The 24827-nt window shown below is 40.0% G+C and overlaps 1 protein-coding gene and 1 long non-coding RNA gene across 13 annotated transcripts in view; one reads left to right on the forward strand and one right to left on the reverse strand.

Annotated features, from left to right (window-relative positions):
• Positions 1 to 291: 291 nt before the first annotated feature.
• LOC130174894 (uncharacterized) lies at positions 292 to 24383 on the forward strand. Of its 6 annotated transcripts, none has more exons than XR_008828659.1 (4): positions 292 to 519; positions 985 to 1169; positions 9272 to 9346; positions 18144 to 18218. It is a non-coding gene; the product is annotated as an uncharacterized LOC130174894 (long non-coding RNA). The 6 variants fall into 6 exon arrangements; XR_008828657.1 differs by lacking the exon at positions 18144 to 18218 and adding an exon at positions 10219 to 10577; XR_008828656.1 differs by lacking the exons at positions 9272 to 9346; positions 18144 to 18218 and adding an exon at positions 24253 to 24383.
• The window catches only part of LOC130174893 (potassium voltage-gated channel subfamily KQT member 2-like), a 49228-nt gene continuing 40629 nt past the window's right edge, over positions 16229 to 24827 (reverse strand). For 2 of the 7 annotated variants that reach the window (XM_056385131.1, XM_056385129.1), the window contains 6 exons: positions 24179 to 24384; positions 22413 to 22430; positions 21490 to 21595; positions 20715 to 20846; positions 19104 to 19197; positions 16229 to 18967 (listed from right to left, as the gene is read on the reverse strand). In XM_056385131.1, the coding sequence (XP_056241106.1) occupies positions 18110 to 18967; positions 19104 to 19197; positions 20715 to 20846; positions 21490 to 21595; positions 22413 to 22430; positions 24179 to 24384 (1414 nt within the window). In that variant the 3' untranslated portion in view covers positions 16229 to 18109. Of the gene's footprint in view, positions 18968 to 19103; positions 19198 to 20011; positions 20081 to 20714; positions 20847 to 21489; positions 21596 to 22412; positions 22431 to 22710; positions 22759 to 24178; positions 24385 to 24827 lie in introns of all 7 variants that reach the window. The other 5 variants (XM_056385132.1, XM_056385130.1, XM_056385134.1 and 2 more) reach the window with 4 other exon arrangements.

Consider the following 24827-nt stretch of genomic DNA (forward strand, 5'->3'; position numbering starts at 1 on the left):
AGTTGAAAACTGGAATGAACTGGTGCTTCAACAAAATTGGGACTAAAAAGGACCAAAGCTTTTACTCTGTTTTAGATGATCTGAAACAGTACTACTACAATAGTTTTAAGCAACTACTCTTAGGGCATCATTTATGTGCAGTATTGCATTAAAAAAATATACTTTTATAATGAGTTTATCAACCTTGCTTCCGCAGCAAATGCAAATGTGCGTCATTAGTGTGCTTGCTGCAAGAGCCCTATTATGTTACTGTCCCTTTAAATGAGATTGATAGGTTGTAGCGCTCTGCTCAGTGCGCTAAAAGTGCTCAGAGTGACACTCTTACTTTAAAAACTGTTGTTGTTGTTCCCTCGATGCAGTCCTGCTAGAGATGAGGAGCTACCTGCTGGATTTAACCCAAGTTAGAGCTTGATGACAGTAAGTTGTAAGTTTGCGCTTGATGCTGAGCACAGCAAGAGTCGATGAAGGAGCTGGGACTTCACCTGTGGATGCTTAGAACTGCGAACATTTGGTATCCAGGTGAGTTAGCATTTGTAAGTCATTGTCTGCTACTTTAGCATGCTAACTGCATTAGGAAATGATGCCTGCAGATACAGAAAAGAGTAGATAAAAGCTCTGTACTTCTATTAAAACGTTTTATGACTCCTGTTAACACATTAGTCGGGTACATTGTGGTGTATTTTAAGCTTAATTACCATGTGGAGTTGAGGCTAGAATAACCTTTCATGCTACTAAGCTTTATGTAAGCTAGTATGAAGTCTTCTAATAGCGTGTTTGTGTTCATTAGATAGGTCTATTAGAGAAACACTGTTAAATTTCTTTCATATGTTTATGTTGTTTGTTGTTACATTTGTTTGAGTAAATGAAAGAAAGTAGAAAAAAAACATATTACTCTTTGACTTTATTTTAGCAGCTCTCAATGGACATTTATGATCATCATTTATGAGGACTAATAATAAAATAATTTTCCTGCACATTGTGAAGGCTGGTTTTTGAAGAGATCTTCTGTTGGAAGTTGAGCTGTCGTCTGTCCACCGTCTCATCTGGTGTCATCCATCCACATATCCATCTCAACTGCTGTCTCACCGTCCTCCCAGGAAGTCTCCATCTCCGCTCAGCCATCAGTCGTCACCTTGGACCATCTTGTGGAACATTCAGCATAGACGAAGGTGGTAGGACATTTTGAGTGCACTCATTTATTTTCTATTTATTTTCATTTTATTCTTTATTGGTTGAACTTTGAAGGGTTACTGAGATCTCAGTGTTTTTTTTGGGTTATAACTTGGCTGTCATTATTTTTTATGCTTGTTGGTGGGTAATCTGATGGCTGGTAATACAATACTGGTAATACATTTAATTTTCTTCCAATATGTTTTTAGCTAAACTAAGAAAGTGTATTTTCGTGACTTTAAAGTGACCAGTTGAATATAATTGGACTCTTTGTTTGGACTTTTTCTGTTATGCGTCTCATGTTAGTTTTACTTCCTGTCCTTGTCCTGTTTCCCTCCTTTGTGATTGTCTGCCTCGCCCTAATGTGTTTCACCTGTGTTCAATTGCCCTCACCTTCCTAGTTCACGTGGAAGTTTATCTGTTCGGTCCCCTGTTTCCCTCGTGTCTTCAGCAGTTTTATTTTCTGTTTGTTGCTGATCCTGTTTTTCTTGAGTTTGATAGCGTGTGTTTGGTTCCTGACGGTCTTCCAGTGAGTTTTGTTTGGACATTGTTTACCAAAGCTCTTGCATTGCACCTTCCTGCCTGGTTTGATGCCTGCATTTAGGTCCACCCATCCTACCACACAACATTTAATCCTTACACATGACAGCTTTGTGCTTTTATTACCTGTGTGAAATGATGATGTCAGCATTATAAAATTCATAGAGCTCTACAGCTGTATGAATTGTGTCATTGCTACGCTGCAACCACTATTGTTATTGTGTCATTTTATTAGCTGCCTGTTTGATGAAGCTTAATGCTGCTGCTGCCATGTGCACTGTTACTTGCTATCAGTAATAATTACATTACACACAGACATGTAATGCCGATTAAGCAATTTCTTCCACCATATCCGGATTATTTTTTGGATCTACACCAAATTGGACAAACTCGTAGATCTCCTATGTATGTATTTTTCTTGATTTACATAGCCAAGCTACATTATCTGGAGATAACAGGATGAAAAAAATATTTGCGAGTATGACCTTTCTGTACTTCTTGACAGCATGGATGGTGTTGCATTTGGTTGCAGAGAAAAGTGGCGTGTTTAGTTGTGTGAAAAATGAAGGAAGAGCCTGAGAGAAAGTTCAGCTCCTGCTTTCTAAAAAACATTCTGCCTGCTTTCTCACCTCTGCATACTGGCCCAGTTGTTGTGTGGAGTGGAAATACCTGTCAAGCTCTCTTCTCAGAAACTTAGAAAAGTGGTCAGACATCCTCCTCACTTCCAACATGTGAAAAAGGTATGGTCTCTGTTTTGATTAGTGAACAGTATCTAAGTAAGAACTGATCTCATGCTGCAAATTGCTGCTCGCATGTTTAGTGTTTGGTGGAACTGGCCACTGCTCCACTGCACCCCTCAGCTACAGCTCCACAGTATGATGTCTTGGATATTCATTACAACAGCCTCTGCCATGAAAGCTGGAGATACTGTCCAGTTGTGCGAAAATTGTGTTTTTGTTTGTTTTATTCATGGCGATCTTTTATTTATAAGAATAAATCTCTCTGGAAAGACGTTGAGCTGGTCCATTCTGTGCGAAACAATCGGCTAAAGTATCCAGACTCTGAAAAAGACCTCCACACTGTAAATCCCCCGTGTGGTACCAAGGCAAGTTAAGAGGATGCTGCTGGTGTTTTTCATTAGAATGATTATTTTGGGAAACTTATATTTAATTTGTTTTTATAATTTTCAATCACAAAATCGACACACCACTGGACTCAAATTGAGAAAAAAAACAGTTTACATTTTACTTAAATCATTCAGTTCAATTTGCAGGAGACCCGTGTTAGTTTGAAAATGTAAATGAACTGAGTCATGGAAACTTCAGGTGCTGTACTCCTTCAAAATTAAAGCATACAATCCTGATGGATTCAGAACAACCCAGGATGGCATATATATACTTTTAATCTTGAATATATATGATCACAGATGGGCTGCAGATTTTTTGAACAACTGAGAAAGGACACATTAAATACCGTCTCTACAGATGGTGATGTTTTCTTGAAGATCTTTGGCCTAAACGGATGAAAAAAAATGGAAAAGAAAATAGTTTTTCCTGTAACTGACAATACAGTTATTGCATTGAAGAGGAGATTTTATTTTGTGAAAAGCAGATAAAATGTCAGCATTAATATTCTTTTCTGCATAAAAGAAATCATTAAAATAACATTACTTGAACCAAACTGCCACGACACCACAGCTTTTTAATGCTTAATCTTTCATTTGCCTGTTATGAGTCTTTCACTAATGCCTACCGATTGCCCAGTTTAAAGAGCACCCCATTTTGATAGCTTTAATTAAATGGGGAATACTTAAGTGCAGCCTGAGTGACTAATGCTGTTCCCCTGATGTTAAGGTCACCATCTGAGGTCCAGGGGGCGGTGGGCTCTCATCAATATCTCAACATATTCTCAATAGATAAGTGCTGGTTTTTGCTCCCCTGAGACACAGAAACATCATGTAGTGACAAATGACCACATGATCAGTGTGTGCAACGATTCCAACCTATCCTGGCTTAGCTGCTCGATAATGATAAGTGTTAGTGTTAGTAATGCAAATGGCAATTAGCTTTAGCCAATCAGTCCATTTTTAGTCATGCAAAGTTACTTTACAATGCAGTTAATTTAGACTGCTGTTCAACCAAAGCCCTCAGTCTTTATATACACGTCTTAATTCATTTGATGAGACTTGGGCACTCATGCCTTCAGGCTCTTATCCAGTGGCACTTTTAATTTAATGGAAGTTATTTCAACAGTGTCCAAATTGGAGAGCAAACTATTTTTACGCTTCTCTTATTCCCACAGGGGAACAGCTAACCAGTCTTAAACTCTGGTTCAAAGGTTTAGTACAAAAGGTTAATCTTTGGCGTTCTAAGCAAGAACCAGAAATGGTTTTGAAATAATACTGAAGGTTATGAATCTCTACAAATATAGTAAGATATTAAATACATAAGTATCTCTCTTTCTGCTCCAGTAATAATAGGAATATTAGATTAAGTGGGTCAACAAACTAAAAACGGAAAAACTTTTAAAGAGCCAAAGGAATAAGTGTGAACAGGGACAGTGCAAAGGTTGGGTTACCCTGTTAGATTTATGTTACGTTGCAACCAACACTATACAAAATGGGTGGGTGTGTTCACAGATGGGACGCCAGGGTTCATGTCCTTGTAGCTGCTGCACTAACGACAAGTGCCTCCTAATAAATGTAAGTAGAGTCAGATTTATGCTTCTTCGTCAAAGTGTTCGTGACCACGATGCCTCCACTCCACGATTTAATTTATAGTACAGCGTATAACGTCACTTGTTGACTGCGACGGGAGATGTGCGCGACACACTTTATCCAACTGTGCCATGCAGAAGTAATCAAGTGTATATTCTTTCCTTCACTTTGTCACCGAAAGTGACAGTTGCAGCAAGGACAAAGCTCTGGGGAAAGGTACTGTGGGATGTGTGCATCCACACTGGAAAAGACAAGATCACTCAACCCTTCCTCACGTTTGTTTCTTGCTGTCGTTACTATCAACATGAAGCAGGAAAAACACAAGCAGCTCAAACTGAGTACTCGCAGTCATCGTGGTCTCCATGTTTGTATCTCTACAGCCTCTGGATGCATGATGCATAGTTACAGCTCCAGTGGTTCCTCTGGCAGAGCTTCCAAATGCGGCGTCTGCATGACACCCTAATGCAGAAGCATGCTTACTAGCTTGTTTGGTTTATTGTGGTTTAATGTCTTGAGTAAAATAAGTAGTAAGTAGTTTAAGATGCAGGAAATCCCAGAGAAGCACAATAGATTGCGTACATTCTTCAAATTTAATAACCTAAACACGTGAAGAAAAAAGTTTTATACTTACAGACTGATGAAACAGGGTCAGAGGATGAAGTGGTGATGGCTTCAGCAAAACACACTGAGGTACATCAGTCTTTAACTATCCTATCACTATGGAGTACAACAAGCAATCAAAAATGCATTTGTTGTCTCTTCCCTTTTTTCTTTTTTTTTTCTTTTTGAACACATCAGTCATTTTTGGAGGGCAGAAGATCTGATTCCTTCAATTTGGACGCCAGCTGTGATAATAATTGCGAGGTGAGCACTGCCCCTGTCAGTGGAGATGGAGAAGATGGATGAGATATTAAAGATGGATGAGCGATAATTGTGTGGCAGAGCTTGACAAGACTTCCCGGGGTTCCCCGTTGTGTTCTCTCTCACCACCCACTGTGGTCTGAGGCGCACTTCACAGCACTGCCATTATCTGCCTGGCAGATTAAGTTCCTAAAGTTGTGTATTATTTGTTTTAGGTTTTCTTGAACTGATATATTGAGCTGTCTGTTAATTGAACCATGGACATGTACATGCATATTTGACATTTTCAAATATAAAATGGCGGAGCTGTTATCATCTTCATCCCTTGTGGGCTTATTTTGCGTTCTCGCTTTAAGTTATAATATGTAACTTTACGGCATTAAAATGTCCTAAAATGACTAGACTTATGTTATTTATGTTGTTGAGTTGTGTTCTTGCATTATCCCAAATGTTTCCAGCAATTCTCAAACCAGAGAAATTCGTGATTTTAATCGTGGTAACAGTCTGTTTCATTTGGTCGCCTGTCATTGACGTCATGTCCCGTCAGTCGGTGTTTCTACCAACTTTAATTGCCTGGTTTGTTTGTTATGGACAAGAGGACACCTCTGTAAAACCCTCCTGAACGTGTGGTTCATAAGTTATCAGAGAAACAATAAAGGTTAGCGGCAGTCTCAGCTCCCAACCTCTCCCTGACGTCTTGTGTACAGCGTCGGCGAAACACTGACTTTAAACGATTTGGTTCGAGCAAACAGACTTTTAAATGACACATGTAGATTAAAGTGATTTTGAGGAAATATCACAATTTCAAGCTTAAATCTGATTATATTTTTGGACAGAAATGTATGTAACACATGGTTAGTTCATGGATAGTTGTAAATCCACAATTCTTTTTGTTTTTAGAGAGTCTGGCTCCTTTATATACAGTCTATGGTCTGGCTCTGATAGATGGTGAATTTTTGGTGATTTTTAAAAGAAAATTTTTTTTTTTTTTTGAGCTCTTGAAGCAGAAGCTTATGGTAATGGTGGTGAAGACAACAACTCCCATGATCCCACGCTATTTCATCTCACCCAATGCCGACTTTTGTTACTGTTTTGATTGAGAGACCCCTCGCGGCAGAAGTTACATACTGTGCGTTTAAGTCTCAGTAGGGATTGTGTCGGTGCCGTTCTTTCCTCCTTTGTTCAGCTCTATGAAAGGGGGCTAACAGTCTGTGGGACTATCTCAACAGGCTAGCGGGAAATGTTTCAATCCTTTGAACACATTAATGCTTTTCAAGTATTCAGCCTTTGCAATAAGATGAATTGTACATAATTATATGGCACCCAACCTTAAACCTCACAGCACAACTCAAAGCTCTCCAAAATAACTCTAATGCATCAGAGGTCAGGGTCCATCTCACTTGTTTTCTCTGAGAAGTTTCATTACCAATCCAGCAGTGATGACTAATGTCTGGAAGAAATTGCAGAGAGGCTAAAAGGAGTTCAATATTTTCATTTCTAACCACTCCACATGTCATCCATGATGTTCGAGAGCTTGATTTTAAAAGTATCCATCCTCTGTGTATGAGACTGCTTTTTAATGCAACTCATTATATAACCAAACGTGGCCAAATATTTAATCCCTATTCTCCTTTTTGATTGTGAGCCAGAAGCTTGGAACTGCTCCGCTGGAATCACTCCAGACCTTGAAAAGTTAAGGGAGACTATGTTGATTATTCTTTCACAGATCATTGTGTTTAATCTGGTATTGATAAGTAATACCAGATAACCGGTTTGCCCTGTTTAGACAGCATCAATATATACATTTTATCCATACATCTTGTGTACCAAACGTAGCAGTCAACCACAACTGAAACCATCATGAAAAAGCCTGCAATAATCAAAGGAGGATCAACAACACACTCCAGTATTTGGATTCAGTGTCTACATTATTGCAGCCACACTTTTATTATTTATCATTTATATCATTATTATTGATCATTATTATCATCATCATTATCCAAGGTCTGTCCAGACAAGCAGCTCTGGGCCCCTTAGTGATGTCATCAGGGTTGACTCAGAGTGGCCTTCCCTGTGTAACAAACTGAGAGGTGTGGACTTTGAAAGACATAGGTCACACTCAATAAATGATAGCTATATCTGCATGAATTTGATTGCTGGAGAATTTATGCAGTTCATGTTCGCCAAAAAATAGCCAATATAGCGACATTAGCTGGAAGCTAGCTAGCAAAGTACACACTGACCATGTGTAGGAGTGTTTCTGTGGGATGTTTTTCCAACTTAACTCACCAGAAAGTTCATCTCAAGACCTCCACTTCCTCCCCAGGGCTTATATCTGTTACTTCAAACCTCACTGGCTTCATTAAAACACCGTGAGCTTGTATTCTTTGGCTTTTGGATCTTGGCAGCTCATTTTAACCTCTGTCAAACTACAGGAATTCAACATACACCAATCATTGCCTCTCTCCAGGATCCCCTCTTAATCAGAGAATTAGGCCAGGTCACTACACACACTTTAACATACTTTCTTGCCAAGTCGTTAATTAGAGCGGGCACATTGCCAGTGTAATAATTAAGGCATCAAATTATCAAATTTTCCTCTTCGAAGCGTGAGGAAGAACAAGATCATGCATTTGCCTCCAAGTCATTCACCTCGCAATCATCAGACTGACATATTTATGCCGCTCAGTTTTCACTCTGTGTGTTTCCCCTTCTTGTCATTCTTTGTCCGTTTCCACAAAGATAGAGCTTCAATACTCCTGAGGATAGACGAAGCCTTCACAATGAGCGAATCCCTGCCATCAGCTTCCATACATTTGACAACCCTGTCACACTCTGCTCTCCTGAATCATTTCCCGACTGATGGAAAGTGACAATGCTTGAGTATCATTTACAGATTTAAGCTCTCGGATAAACCCTATGACCTTCCTTCAGCTGCTACAATCAGGTTCATTCATACACAAAAAACATAGAGGTGAACCTGGCTCTGTCTGAGTCTAAGATGATCAGTAAGGCTTCCCCCAAGGCCGAGCAAGATCGGCCATGCTACTCCCACCGAATACTAATGAATGAACGAATGTAATCACACTGACAGCTACACCTACACCTGTTTCAGAGTGTTGCTCTGTGGCCAACTTTGTGCGAGGGGACAAACAAAACTTCTTTCTTTTTTTTTCCATGCAGACATTTCATACACAAACTTTTCAGTTTATCAGGAAACACCTAGCAGAAACTAATGACAGTATGTGGATCTCCAGATAACAGAGGAAAGATTTGTCTGTCTGCAACACTGAAATCCGGACAGTGTTGGCAGAATATTCATAACACACCCACGTCAGGAGTCTGTTATATCACAGTTTACGGCCATGAAACTAGAGGCTTGACAAGGAAATGTGTTGAGACGTTGATGTTAACTGGACAACATTTGCAGGATTAGGAGGAGAAGCTCGCTGACATTGAAGTTTTCAGAACCACAGAGGAGGAGAAGGTCAGCAAAGAGCTTCAAGAACTAAATGACAGTGATGATACTTTTTTCTTTTATTTTTCTAAGGCTAATATTAATATTTAGTGAATTGTCATGCTGACTGCTTTAGTGCCTGAATCTATAAATGTTTTCACTCCTTGTCAAGAACTTTAGTTTGTTTCATATTTTCTCTTTTTCTTGTTGTTCCTGGAATGAAAACTTTAGATTTGTTAACCTTGTGTTTTTTTTTTTGTTTGTTTGGAGATTTCTAGCTGAAACAAGTTGACCGAAGAGCTTCGGTGTATAATGCTAGTGTTTAGAAGAGATGGAGAAGTTGCTCTCTATGTTACATCAGTGACTGCAGGGAGTGACCTGCAGCTAAATGTGGAGATGGTCAGTTACCATGTGACTGCTTTACATGCATTATGTATTTACCTCTGTCAGCTTTGTTGGGCTTCTGCTCTTTATTTTTGTCTCTGCCTGTCATAGCCCAAAATACTTTTCTTTTTTTAATCAAACAGATGATTGAGAGTCAGGAGGAGCTGAAGAGGAGATGAGGGCATCAGTTCTGGTGAAGAACTGAACAGAAGGAGCAGGTCAGACAGTTTTGAGATTGCACAAACTTCCAGACAGGGTGTTGCTCTCATCGAGATGAGTGCACAGCTGGAGGCGCTACAAACTTGTGTAAGAGTTTCTTGATGCATCAGGAAACAAAATAAAATAAAATAAAATAAAAAATCCAATCAAAGAACATAGATTCTCTTAGGTTGTTATTTATGGACAAAACAAAAACACCTGTCCATTTAACACAACAGCACCAGAAACTGCAGCCTCCAAAATGCTCATAACATTGAATCAACACCTCTTGGAATCAGTTTCAACATAAACTGATTATAACTGTCATAAAGGTGGGATTTATTGCAGGACTGCAGTAGTTATATCCAGGTGTACCTAATAAACTGACAACTGAGTATAGTGTTCTGTAAATACTTACTGACTGTTGTGGTTTGCCCTGACGAACAATTTATGTTTGAGCTTTTGGACTCTCATGTTTGGACATTTGTTTTATTTCCTGTTTTATTTTGTGTTATTTCCCTTGTGTGTCTTGTGGTTTTTTTTACTTCCTGTCTTTGTCTACCCTGCCACAATGTGTTTCACCTGTGTTCAATTACCCTTGCCTCCCTGGCGTCTATTTAATCTCTGTGCTCCCCTTTGTCTTTGTCAGTTCGTCCTGTTTTACTCAGTTGTGCTCCTGTTTCTGTTTTGCCATGTCTCCCCTGCGTCTCCTTGAGCTTCTGTTTGCGTTCTTGAGTTTTTACTGGATTATTACTCAGTTTTGTTTTTCCTGTTTTGTACATTGGTTCTATTTATTCAAACACCTATTTCCCCATCAACAACCCTTTTTTTCGTTGTCTGCATTTGGGTCCTATTACACCCAAACCTGACACTGATAATTTGTTGTATCCAGCAGGTATAATGTGTCTGTGGAAAACAACCTGCATCACTCCAGGCTGTTTGAAGCTGGCAAGAAAGGGACTGGTGAAAAATATTTCACGATATGGTATCTATGTCTGGTTTGGCAATCTGTGGATCACGATAAAAATCTATTTACCTGTCTAGGTCAGACAGTCATGAAGGTCATTCTCCTCCTCAGTCCATTTCCAGACAGGCCAGGAGGACAGTCATTTTATCCCCATTATGCTGAGCATGCTCAATGCAGGCTTTGGCTCCATTTCTCCAGCTGCAGCACAGCAGCGATGTGTGTTCAAGCTTAACTTGAAAAATGTTAATTTATGCTCCTCTAATAAACACTGTATTAGCTGAAAACTTTCTTTTTTGTTTCTAACTTTAATTGTGCTTTAGCAGCACTGTTTCTTTGTTTGCTTAGAGTTCAATTATGTTTTGCTCATTTTGCTGAGAAGGATTTATTGAGCTGCACACAGTGGCCTAAATGGACTCAGAAACTCTTTCCATTGTTTAACTGATTTCTGTTATATCTCCATTAATTTAAAAGCTTTTCTAAGACAAGTGAGTGCAGTTCTTATATGGAAGTAATACTGATAGCAGTGGAATGAACTTACAGTTATTTTCAATTGCAATAAAGGTGGAAAAACTGGAGCCCATCTAATGGGATGCACACAGAGCATTCAGTATCAGTGAGTCATGTTATCCAATTCAATATCCTTGACCAATCTCCAATTTTATGTGGAGCGCTCCAGAAACCGCAGAGTAATCATGATTGGCATGAATCTTCATCACTCTTAAAGTATGAAATGAAGATCTGTCAGCTTCAATTTGTGGTTTTCAATCTTAACTTCTAAGGAGTTCTTTATGGGCAGCTGCTCCCTGTACAACGAGACCTCAACGGTGTAAGACGTCAGCTGTTAGCACACATTTGTTTTATGTTGAAATTTAAACCAACTTTTAACTGTACGTACAGACAGACTCAAGTATTGATCTTTAACAGCATTTAATTCATATTTTTCCCTATTTAGAATTGGAATAGAAAGGAGTGTGCTAATATTTTCTATTTTTCTCTGTGTGTGTGCAGTTGACAGGTTTTTAAAAGCTGCTCTATTGATATTTCTATATGGGTCAGATGACTATGTGACAAACCCGCAGAGTGTTGTCGACTCAGACTCTGCAGTTCCCCTCAGTCTTCTGAAACTTTATAGTATCTCTTATCTCGTTGTTTGGGTTTTTACTCAAATTTCTCCTGAAGCCAAATGCAGACACTTGCAGAGGAGGTAGGATGAAAGGAAAAAGCAGACGTACAAAGAGGCAAACTAATGCAACAGGGAGGGGAAAGGCGGGAAGGCAGGTCTCAGACAGACCAAAGGTCTCTAAACTCAGATGCAGTTAACAGGCGGGAGTGGGAAACGGCTGCTATTTATACTCTGAGGTACAAAAGTAAGGTGACACAGGTGTGCTGGGTGAAGAAGGCTCAGGTGACTGACAGAAGGCGGAAAAGGGAAGGAATCTGGAGAGTTTCATAATTAATACCGAGGCTTGAGGAACAGGCAAGGTCAGAGAGAGGAGAAAGGAAGACTAAGCAGGTGTTACAAAGACATGGGTGAACACATTGTAAGTTATTTACACACTTGTTTACGTGTATGCTGGTGTAGTATTTATAATGTCATAAATTTTACTTTATAATTATTATACGAGAAGGGTTTCCACTATGGTGCATGTTATTTTTGTTTACAGAGTGTGTTACTGAAGAAATGTACTCAATTACTAAACCATTACGTGATCTCTTGTTCATCTGTATTTCAGCTGAATGTGTTTGACACGGTGTGTGTGTGTGTGTGTGTGTGTGTTACACTCTGTTCTCCCAGTTTTTGGGGGAACTAAAACAACTGTCTGACTCACATATTCAGCTGGACTGTAGACAAAATCTACACTTCTCTCCATTCTTTTGTTATGAATTATTTATCTGTGAACCAACCTGACCTGATGTTGATGTATTAACAATGAAGCCAACAGACATTTCTGTTTTTCTATGGCGCAAACCAAAAATAATGAGTTTTATCACTTGGTCAGTGGTAACAATTTAGCATTTTTTTTCATGTGGAAAGAAACATGTCCTGAATGGACACCGCTCAAATCGCTTTGTAACCAGACAAAGAGACACTGCATTTACAACCATCAGTTTGTTCACTGGTGTTAAGATCATTGCAGTGTAGCTTTGTTAGCGTAACTTTAGCCTGTTTTTAAAAAGCATGCAGTCTGGGTAGTGTTCATGGAAATTAATAATCTAATAACCACATGATGTAATAAAACGGAACTTGTTATAACCTGCCCATAATATCACACAAATGTTGAGCGGATAACGTAATGACTTTTTGAGTTTTAAATTTTCTCTACACACTTGACGCCGCCACTAGACGCGAAACTAGACCACCAACATCTCAGACCAAAAAAAAACGTTTTGTTGGAGACAAACACTTCTGGCCTCAGTTTGATCTGCGTCCTGCAGTTCGCCATCTCGCATGTCAGTGTGTTTTTTATTTGACGGGAGGGCCATCAGTTTAACAGTAGGGACTCACATGCACATGCAGCCAAAACAAAGAACAGATAAAGTCAGAGTACAACACACACACAGACAGACGGGGTGTGACTTCGTTCTTCGCTCAGGACGCCATTACTCCACTACATCTTTACATAGAAAATAGCTGTTTGCTGCTATATTATTGTTTAAAGTCTCGTTTCAGAACCTTTTAACTTGCTTAATACGTTTTTCCTCACTTTTTGTGTGGTGTCATCCAGACTTCTTCCCCAGACCAAGGCATCATCCCTCACTGGCTTCTACAGAGCCAGTCCTGTTGTTTACAATGCCTCACCCAGCCGGAGGCCTTGCTCTCTTGAAACTGAAACCAGGTCTCTGCAGTGCTGCGCTGCACGGACAGAGTCACAGCTTTAGGTGTACAAACCTATGTGTATGATTTACTGGAGTTAAAATGTATTTTAATACATTTGTCCTTAAAGCAACACCGTGCACTTAATCGATTATTTTGGCTCGTTACTGCAATATTTATTTTTAAATTTATGCACAATAGCGCTGCTGCTCTTGGGATGGCAACATTACTCTGTTGGTCCGGCACTTTGATCTAGACTGAAATATTTATTGGATGGATTGCCGCAGAGCTGCTAGCATGGCTGCAGGTAATCTTGTTAAGTTTCTGAAGATGAGATTCAAACCATGGTTAAATCTGTCAATGATAGACTGCAGAATTTTAACCTCAGAGAAAGTGGCTTTGGAAAGACTGTCCCGAGTTTTTAAAATAAAATATCTTTCTATCGTGATTGTTGCAGCATTTTTTTAAACTCTATGAAACTGTAAATAGTGCTGTACAATAATTATCATAATTCAAAAATAATTGTTAATCATTGTATAGGTACACAGCTGATAATTTTTTTTCTATGTGTTCACATTCAAATATAAAGACTGCTGTCTAATAACTAGTATATTAAGCTAATTAGTCAAGTCAGGTTATACATCAATAAAATTGTTATATCCATCCTCCAGTCTGATAAATGGATGAATAGACTTGCCTCTGGCAAAAGCCTTGAGGGATTTAAGATCAATGCAATTCAGTAATTGTCTGATGATTAATGATGAACTGCATGTACTCAGTCAGGGTTTGTCCAAGGTATTATTCTCCCACAGGAAACGATATGAACTGAACTTCCTCAGTTATTTAAAATACTTTTAAAAGCCAGAAATGGAACAGAATAATGTTACCTTGAAAAAAATCAGATCACACCAGTTTACACAGTGAAGATCTACACATGATGAGAAGAATTAATTGATACAGATACTGTACTTAGATTTACCACAATTATAAATCCCTCTACATGTTGCCCGAGTTATGATTTTTTTTTTCCATGTTTCACCTGTTTATATCTGAATATAAGAGCCACACTTTTCCATAGGGTCGTGAGCATGGCAAGTAAATGCAGTCATGAACCAGTAAACCAATACAGATCGCCCTTGTCATCAGACAAAGCCATTCCCTGAAATGCAGCCAATGTGTAATGAATGTAAATTGAGATATATGTTCAGCAGTATTATTTACACAACCCCTAATCCCCACCCCCATCGTTATTATGGACCCGTGTGTGTCTCTCTGTGTGTCTGTGTGTTACAGAGAGACAGAGAGGGAAGGTCACCTGTGTCCGCCCTTGGTGGACATTGATGGCATTTTGCTGATGTTAACTAACACTGTACATAAAGAAAATGTTTACATTGAGACCACCAGTCCGGACCTGTGCACAAACACAGCTGGTGCCAAGGACACAGGAGTCATTTCTTCCTTTCTGCTGTAAATGTAGAAAAGTCATCTTCAGCAAATTAAGGCTTTGCATTTGATCTTTTCTCCTGTAGGGAAACTGCATGTACAGGAAGAATTGAAAAGGTGAAAGGGCCGAGGAGCGGTCAAAGTGTGCCGTGAGGCTGCTGGAGGAGCTTCATTGCTCTCAGCGGTGAAACGTGTGAGCACACATACCATTAGCAAAATGCGTACAGTCCATCTGTTTTTGGCCTCTCTTTCGACAGTTGTCTCATAAGAGCCACATCACTGATGGATTCATTGATTGTTGGCTTTTATCATTCATCACCAGAGGGTCAATGTCCCACCTCTATCTAATGGCACTGTTTAAACACAGATGTCTCATCTCTGAATAAACGCCTCGCGCAGATGGGGCTCCAACAAATTGAACGGTATTATCACTGTGCTCAACCCCCAAGGAAACATTCAAAGTGTTCTACTAATAATAATAATAATAATAATGTTTTCCACTGCAAAACATAATTGTTTGTAGTTGATATTTCCATCCAGGTAGTGAAATAAATGATGACATGCACATATTCACTGCCATATGGATTCAAAAGCTTGTCTCTGCTGGTTGTTTGTCCTCCGGTCTGCCCCCCCCCCCCCGAGAGTGAATAAGCCTCACGTGCTGTGTTGCAATCATCTGACTTTTATTAATGAGCCAATCAATTCCTATTTGTATCACCCTTTCAACTAAAATCCTGGCTCCACAACACTTAACAAATTGGCTGACCTAGGGTTTAGCATGAGGCACACGCTGTTTCATTTACAATCACCAATGGTTGTTAAATAGGTTGTTAAATAAAATCTGTCAGGCAATAGCAATGTGTAAATCTACTTTTTTGCTGACGTAGAGAATGGTTTAATTTACACCACATGGCTAAATGTACGTGAACAGGCCGTATGCTCTTGTGTATACCTTTGGTCTGGAGTTGTGTGTCGACTGTTGGGTTGGACACCTGAAAGCAAATCTTAGTGTTAGTGCCTCCGGTTGTGTTTTTTTTGGGATGTCCCTTTCCTAAGCAAGGTCCAAAAAGAAATGATCTTCCCAGTTTGTTGGAGATGAACCTTCCACTGAATCCAGTCCAACATCTTCAGGATGAACTGGACCGCAGACTGTGAACTAGTTCCTATTTCCCATTATCAGTGGCCAACAAGTGTTCTGCTAGAGGATTAAACACTTGCCAGAGGAAGTTTTCTATCTACAGCGGCAAGAAAAAGTCAGCGAGGCCCCTGGAATTAGCTTCATTTATGTATAAATTAGTCTTAAAATGTGGTCAGATCTTGAACTAACTGATGCCATTAGCCAAGGGGTAATGGCATCAGCAAAAGCTAACTGGAGTCAGGAGTTATCAAACCTGAAGTCCATACTGGAGGTGTGGGTTAGAGCTACTCTGACTCATCACTGACTAATCACTCAAACATTTTGAGTGATTATCTATATATCTATCTATCTATCTATCTATCTCTCTATCCCCACATGCCTGTTTTCATAAGCATCCACTCAAATTAAGTTCTTGATCGCCATCTAGTGAAAGATGGCCATCATTACAACTCACTGTAGTTACCCTTCTCACAGCTGAACACCTCAGTGTTGCTCTATTGACACAGAACTGAAAAAATGACCAAAGGTGTGCTGTTCAGTGATGTACAAAGTTTTATTATTGAAGAAGGTGCAGTTACATGATGGTGCTGAACTAAGAGCTACTGTGTCATGTAAAATCATACAGGCCCTTTGTTTGGGCTGTGTGGGGGAAAAAAATGGCAGCAGGTTTTGTTTCTTCTTTTCAGAAAAATATGAATCGCATGTGACAGTTTCTACTAAATGATGTTTCCTCTGTTATCACGTCCACATGTTAGTGTTAATGTTAAAATGTTGGAGTTGATTTGCTGTGATTGGGTTAGTTTTTAACAAGAACTGTTCATGCTTTAGATGTCCCTATGAATCCCATGCTTTTAGCATTAACAGTGGCTAAATTTGTGACCTGGAACATATGCTCTCTGGCCGTACCCCCCACCCCCCACCCTATATAACACCTGAAATAGTACTTGCACTACTTTTATTAAATGTTAAGAATGAAGTTGCTGATTTGTTTGATTATAAAACAACACATTTGGGTGTGAAAATTAAGGCTATGTCGATGATTGTAAAGGATGGTTCTTGATTGCCTTGCTTGCTTCTTATTGCTGCATCTCATTTAGTGCAGAACTGACAAGAGCTGCAGAGAAATGATTGACATTGCAGGCTAAATACCATCATGTCTGAGTAGCAAGTGTCCCATAAGATGGACTCAGTCCAACCTCAGCACTGCATGTTGTGTCATAACAACACAAAATGTATGAGCTAATGTCCATATTGATTCCATACATACAGTATGTGGTAATAAACATCTGCCTTTGTATTGGATGTGTACATAATTTAAAGACATATTTGCCAAGAAAAGAACAGCTGTTGATCTCAGCAAGCTCAGGCTGCGTTTACATGATTGGAATTCAAGCAAAAAGCTCCTTAAAAATTAACACGTTGTAGCTTGAAACCAGTCATGCATGCACATTTTCATGTTTTATTCACTGCTGTTTGTCTGTACAGAAGAAAAAAACACTCACTGAGTTTTTGTGCTGACTTTTTGCCACTGTTTCTCTGGTTTTGTAGCCTGCTTAACACGGTCCTTAAATCAACCATTTAACATGCCATGCAGGAAGTTCAGTGGTTTATTGATGGGGAAGTATCTGCAATACTCTGAGGGGAGTTCTTCTGTAGTATTCAGTAAACACCAGGCTGAATTAATGATGCTGAAAAGCAAGCACTGTTTTTTTTTTGTTTGTTTTTTTTCACTGCAAGAATCTAATTGATTATCATAGCTAAGATTTTGGCATCATAACACCTCAAGTCATTCAAAGGTATAGAAGTTATCAAGACACTATGCTAACCACATGATAGGACTTCAACGATCTTTGCAGCTTTACTAACTGCCACTATGTTTTCAAAGTTAAAGTGGGCAGTGTTTAACGAAGACGTGCCGAAATGCACCCACTACTCATAAAAGAAAGCAAAGTGACGTTCTTCTTTGTTTGATACAAATCAATGTCAGTTTCAATGCAAAAAATCAAGTGCCTTACATCACACTCTCACACATGTATCTGTCATCACTAATACAACAAAAACATGTTCTCAACTAAGTTAAAGAAGTGTCCTTAAACAGCTAGTTTTTCGATTTAATCAAGATCTCGATGAATACAACACAACTGTAACTAAGCATTGCTTGTAAAGTGCAACATCACAAACATAAAAGGTGATAAAGGACAATCCCGTTGTTTTTATAAGAACGTATTTTCACCATCCTCTGCAATAAATAGCTAATCATACCCATTCACGTAACCTAAAATAGTCTGTAATTTAATCATCAGCAACAACAGTCAGTCAGTTGGCTACACAGTCTCATGGTAGGTCTCCTGTTGGCAAGTGCAGCACCGACCTCTTTCACCATGAATCCCTCTCCACCAGGCAGAGCAGTCCTTCCTGACCTACTTCAGTCCTGGCCATCCCCTCTCTCCACAGGTGACCTCTCCGGTGAAGGACAGAGGCGAGGGAGCGTAGAGGTCAGAGTCTGTGTCTGATTCGCCCTCTGCTATGAAGGGTCTGACTCTGGCACAGAGTGAATGTCCAGCTCCAGCTTCAGTCCCTGCACCGGCTGCCCCTCCGGAGCCCGTAAAGAAAGAAGGCCCAAAGAAGTCCTCCTTTGCCTGGGAGATGCTGAAGCCGCTGAAGGAGCGCTCAAGCTCCTCGTGGTCAACAGACGGGATGGAGAGAGAGGTGTCGCTCTCCACGGCGGTGGCATCCTGCTGATACCTCTGCCTCCTGTGGCGCCTCCTGCTCTGGGAGCCGCTCTCTCTGCTGTTGCCACCCAGGGCGGAAGAGGACCGGTCGTGAACCGGAGCGGGCGGAGGAGGAAGGCGGAACAGGGTGGGTGAGTGCTCGCCGCTGCCACCGACCGGTGAAGGGGTGTTGGCCACGCTGCTGTTCCAGGCAGGCTGGCTCAGGGGGTGCTGCAGTTGGTGCTGCCAAGAGGTAGAAGGGCGGCTGTTGCTGCCGGAGGGAGTACCCACCGATCTCGCCACGGACCGACCCAGTAAAGGATCTCTCTTTTCCACCGACACATCAGAGCACGGGACATCTGCAGCAGAGCATGTCTTCACCTCCTTTTCCTCCTTCACCTCCTCTTTTCCCTCCTTTTCCTCCTTGCTCTCCTCTGGGCTGTGGTAAGGCGGGGCTGGATACGGCTCTTTGGAGTTGAAAAAGGCCTCTGTCTCAGAGCGAGGGATGCCCATACGCTGCACATACACATTGACCAGGAAATCAAGTTTCCTGTCCATACAGACCACCTGTAGGGAAAGAGAAAAAAACACACAATGGTTGGTGCTCCTTTACCAGAGTTAAAATATATTGATCATCAGAAAAACATACAATTTTGATCTCGGTGCGAACCAACTTTTACAGACCTGGGTGAAACATTCCTACCTGTTTCTCCACTTTGACCAGACGTCCCATCATGCTCTGGTCCTCTGCAGCCTCTCCTTCAGCTTTAGGACCTTTACCAACTATCTGGTCAACTCTAGCATTTGAGAAATGTAATATCTGAGATTAATAATAAATAAATAAATTTAAAAAAACACTGTTCTGCCACAAAGGACATATTTTATTTTTTACTTAAGAAAGTTCATGATGCTATAATGTGAATTACTTTAATATGGGAAATAAGTAAAGAAAGCATTTATGTTGATGATACTTGCTAAACTACAAATTAATGTGCTTTGAGTGAATGAATGATGGCCTAACACTGAGAGAGAATTGATCTCAGGTGGACGGTGTGGGTGCATGCATTATGAGATTAGGCAGTCTTGAACGAAACAAAGTGTGACGAGGGGTCTTTTTGTCTATAGTCAAAATGCATCACTTGGCATGCTTCTGTTGTGCTTCATGCTTCATTTCCATTGCATCCTGATGGGGGAGCTCTCCCTGTGTCTCTCCAGTATGAGAGCAAGCATCTAGCACTGTCAAACCCCTGTTGAGTGAGGCCATATGACATGGCTCATTAACATTCAGTGAGAAAGACACGGGATGTTTCACTTTTTCTTGGTAGCAGCTGATATAATGTGACATAAAGAGCTAAAACTGGGACACAACATCCTGAAGATGTTGCATATAAAACATTTTATCAAACAATTTTTCTTGATTTGTTACAAAATCTTTCATGTGTCACCTTTTCTCCGGCTCAATGAGCCAGGTCACTTGGCTTAAACTCAAAAGGGGTGCCGTCAATCAAAAATAATAAGGTAGCATGTAACTGCTTCAATATTTTGTCTATGGTATAAGGAGCATAATGCTGGTAAAATGGTCATTCTAGAGGTGCAGTCTATTAACCTAACCTAGGACCTTCAGTGGACTTCTTATGGCGAGGTGTTGAAGGGGGAGGGGGCCCCACAATCATATCTATCCTGGCAAGGCACACAGAGACGATATGAGTGCAATGCAAAATGAAGCAACGTGGGAATCACATCAGCTATGGAGAAGAAGTCTCAATATGTTCCACACACCCATGACATACGGTGAGTCTGACTTGCTTCGTGGATGAAAAGTGTACGTATTTCACTGTTGGAATATATTTATCCTACATGTTAGACCTTTAGAGGGGGTTAAGATGGGAGGAACTAATTTGTGGGAGGGAAAACTGATATAGAAAACAATATGAATTATACATCAATGTTATTTTCTAAAATGAATCTGAGACGCATTCAGAGCTGGAAGAGTGAATCGTATTTTGATTAAGTTTACTGATATAAAACCGAGATCTGAATACAACACATGTAGCTGGACAAATGAAACAGGCAGATCAATGACTCGCGTGTCACAACATGTGTGTATCCAGCGACACCACAAACATCACACATCTCCAACACAACACTGAATTTAAACTAATCATTGCGCTATAGAAACAACTTTGAAAATGCTTCCATACATCCATCCTGACATTTACGCTCAAACAACAGCATCTGAAACTACTTTTAAAAAACTTAATGTGGCTCATATTTAAAGTAGCTAAATTATACTGTGGAGTGAACGTGCACTTGCCTGGTCTGCAGGTTCTTAATGCGAGACAGCATGTCCAGGTGACCTGCAGAGTACTGCTCGATCACATCCATGACATCGTAAGGCCGCAAGCTCTCTTTGAACCTCCTCTTTGACACCAGAAACCTCATGATGCTGAAGGAGGACACGTTATTTTCACACACAATGCACAGCAGTGTTTTTTTAAAAAAAAATGTATTCACACTATTGTGCTTTTCCCACTGTGACAAGTGTCCTCTGAGAAAAAGGGCTATTATAACAACTTGACACAGTAGATGAGAAAAACTGTTTTGAGTTGAAATGGTAATTTATTATAACTTTACTGTTTTGTGAGTTAACAGTATATTATCAAACAACTGTTTTTAAAAGCAAGAAGAACTTCCATGCTCAACCTTGTTTTCATAGTTGTTATAGTCGTGTTTATTATTGTTCGGTTTTGGCCATATTGGTTGTTATGATGACACTGAACTCATAAAAGTGCAAACTGAGATCTTGGGAAATGCTACACAAAATAATACAGGTTGTAAATAGGACAGCAGGTTAGCCAGATTATGTACACCACCCTATTTGGAGATAACCTGGAGGGTTACTTAAAATATTTTCTTTTTAAATGATGTCTCCATGTCCATCGGTTATTAACATCTTAAGTACAGTGTCATTATTACAGATTACAGATAACCTATTCTCCTAAACTATCGAGCCCAAATCACAATTGTCATCCATGAGTGAAATAAACATTACAGAACCATAAAAATTGCAGAGCAAAGCGAAGCCTTACCAGATTGCCCTTATTGCAACCTTCAATCCCGGAGGTAATTCTTGGGTAAGAAACTCACAGTGGCAGCTCTTATCGTCACCAATTTCCTCTCCTGGGAGGCTCGCCTCTACAGAGCAAAGACAAGGACACTCTTAAAGAATATTTCGCCGGCCTCCACGAGGCCAGCGTCATCAACAGAAGCAAAGCAGAGCTCTTGCTTTGAGCTTTGAAGGTGCAAAAATTCAATTACCAAGTTGGTTTCAAGCCAGTTAGCCAGTTTGTGAGCGTAGTGAGCGAGCTTTGTGGACCAACGGAGAAAAAAAAGACTTGGTGCAGAATTGAAGGATAGTGCTGATGGGATAAAGCTTTATTGAAACCTTTAATGACAAGTACTCTCTTCCCACCACCAATTACAGTGAAGATTAGCATCATAACTAGCATGTTTAGTTTAGCCAGAAGGCTAATCTATGGATTTTGAAGCATAGTGCATACAGGCAAAGGTGTTAAGGCCTAATCACTGCTGATCAGATATTAGATGAGAATCTGGTAGGGAAAGTGAGGTGTCTTCATGCAACGTAAAGCAGGGGATTTTGGGCAGTTTGTTTCTGGGTCAATTTTGGATTATCTCAGCTCCACTTGACTTGAACCCAGGATTACCTTCTACAGTACGGCTACTGTAATCAAATATGTATTTGTATGGCGTTCTTACAATCCTAATGGATACTTGAATCATTACATGCTTGTTCTTGGCTATTCTCATGCTTCAGAGCCTTCAGTCATCACGGGGAGGGGGGAGGGGGACTCATATCAGAAAAATCCAAAAAGGGTTCATGTCAAGTGAACAAATCTCAGTAGATTTCAGCATGCAGGTTTCTCAGACTGGTGAAGCTAACTTGTCTTTTGATTATTTCCCCAACAACCAACAAAATATCCCAATGTCTTACTTATTAAACCTTCAATTGCTGCAAAAAGAGAGAGAGGAGAGACATGGAAAAAGATTTGTTATGGATTCTAGCAGGATGACAATGGCAGACAAATCAATTCCAAACATGGGAACTTGTGGAGTCCACTGAATGGTTTCTAGTTCATGTTTGAAAAGGCTGGTCTCTCTTCTCTGACATTGACGCTAACAGCTACATATATGTTACTTAAAGCTTTATAGTATATGGTGAACTATACTTCTAAACATTACAGAGTATCTTACAGTCTATACTTAAGACATGTCGTGATGACTTGTCTAACCTGGAGAACTCTTCAGTCCAAAGTCTTCGTCCTGCATTTCAATCAGCACTTTAACATGCCATGAAGCGGAAGAAGAAAAACAACTAATGAGAATTGGTTTAAACTGCTTAACAAAAAGGCAAAGAAATGGTGAAGGAGAGAAATATATTTGTTGATAGTGATACAGTGGCCTGGATGACATATGGATGCAGTTGGGCTGTCCAGCAAATAAATGATAGCTGGATATTAACGTCCAAACCAAACAGTCCTCTGTCTCCCCAGCATAAAGTTGAAATGTTGGCTTTGGTGTGTCAACAAAATCTCAGTTTCTTCCTCATGTGTTTGAACTCATGCAGGAGAAACTATAGCAACTTTACCTGCACAGTCTGCCCAGTTACTGCATCTTTAAGAAGCTTGACTGCAATTAATTAAAGGCCATCAACACCCTCCTTCACAGATGATGAGTGTTGAGCTGGCACAGATGCTACACAGAGCTCTAGTGTGTATTCTTCCACATCAACTAAGTTCATGGAACTATTGAAAGATCTACTTTTAACAATTTAACATTAGTCACGTAAACTACTGTAGTGTATACAGTCTCATTAATGAGCTGTAGATCTTTGGAAAACAGCATTGAGAAGCTGTTTGTGCCAAGATTTTTGACTATTATTCGCCTATTATAAAGGCTTGTTGCTGTGTAGCTCTGATATACATTGACACAGGTTTTCCCTCTGACCACAGGAAAACTAACAGTAAAATAGCAACTCACTTCTGTTGCTATTCTATTATGAAACATTACGAACAAGCCGTGAATTTCATAACAATTGAAAAACTGACTTTTGCATTCTTCCTGAGAGTAACATACCACTCCCATGTCTGTACACTAAATGTGTGGCCAGCATCTGGTTAGCTTAGCTTAACATAATAAGTGCCTGGCTATCTTATTTTAGCCTAAGTAACATCTGGTTAGCTTAGATTAACATAACTAGCATCTGGTTATCTTAATTTAACATAACTAGCATCTGATTACCTTATCTTAATATAACAAGCATCTGGTTAGCTTAGCTTAACATAACTAGAAGCAGACTAGAAGCATGAAGAAACAGTTAACCTGCCTCTGTCCAATGTAAAAAAAAAAAACAAACTCCTAAAAATTTGATCTTAGCTAGTTTTACAGGTGCTAGGTGTATTTTCTTTTACCTTTGGACAGGCTAGCTGTTTACCCCTAGTTCCAATCTCTATGCTAAGCTAAGATAACTCTTGGCTGTAGCTTCATATAGCTTCTCATATACCATACAGGGATCTTAAATCTACGTAAGTAGTAGTTTGAGTTTCTCTGCAGTTTATTGTTTTGTTATGGTTTAAATACTGTGTCAGACACGTTCCACCTTGAACACAGTTAGAGAGCGAATAATTTATTTTACTATCAACAGTTGGCTGTTTATTAATGTGCTCAGATGTTGCTCTGTACTGTGTGGAGTTCCCTCACCCTCTGAGTTTTGGCGTGAAGTGGTGCCGCGGGCTCTGAAGGCGTGCTTCGGCCCTCTGTTCTTCTCATTGAAGCTCCAGCTCTTGGTGACCTTGCTGGGACTTGCTTCAGCCCCCTCCTCTGGCCCTGGAGACTGGACCTTCCCCTTGGCTATGGGAGCCTTGGAAGGACTGGGAAACACCTTGTCCTTGAGGCTGGCCTTCCGACTACAGAGAGCAAGTAATGAGAACCGATATTTAACCAATGTAATTTTTTTGTTTTTTGTTGCTTTTGTTTTGCAGCTTCATTGAATGAAAGTGAATAACTATCTGTAACTAAACGTCTTTATCCTACTTTTTTGCTGTTTTAAGTGTAATCTTGGGAATTAGTAGAATTCAGCACCGATGTGATAATAAATCTTACCTCAGCAGAAATGCAAAATGGGCAATGTCCTACAGCAGCAGGAGCCATGTCCACATACGAACATAGTAGAGCATTCAGTGGGTCAGGCAAGCAGCAGGAAGCTACGAGCAAGCATGCATGGGAAGCAAAATGATACTGCACGCCTCAAAAGGAAGAGCTATGGTCTCACTTTAGGCAGAAAGTGAACACAAATCATGCAAAATAATTCACCATCATACTGTTTGCTCCGCCTCATACACAGGAATCG

This window comes from Seriola aureovittata, chromosome 9 (assembly GCF_021018895.1).
Source record: "Seriola aureovittata isolate HTS-2021-v1 ecotype China chromosome 9, ASM2101889v1, whole genome shotgun sequence".
NCBI classification, from domain to species: domain Eukaryota; kingdom Metazoa; phylum Chordata; class Actinopteri; order Carangiformes; family Carangidae; genus Seriola; species Seriola aureovittata.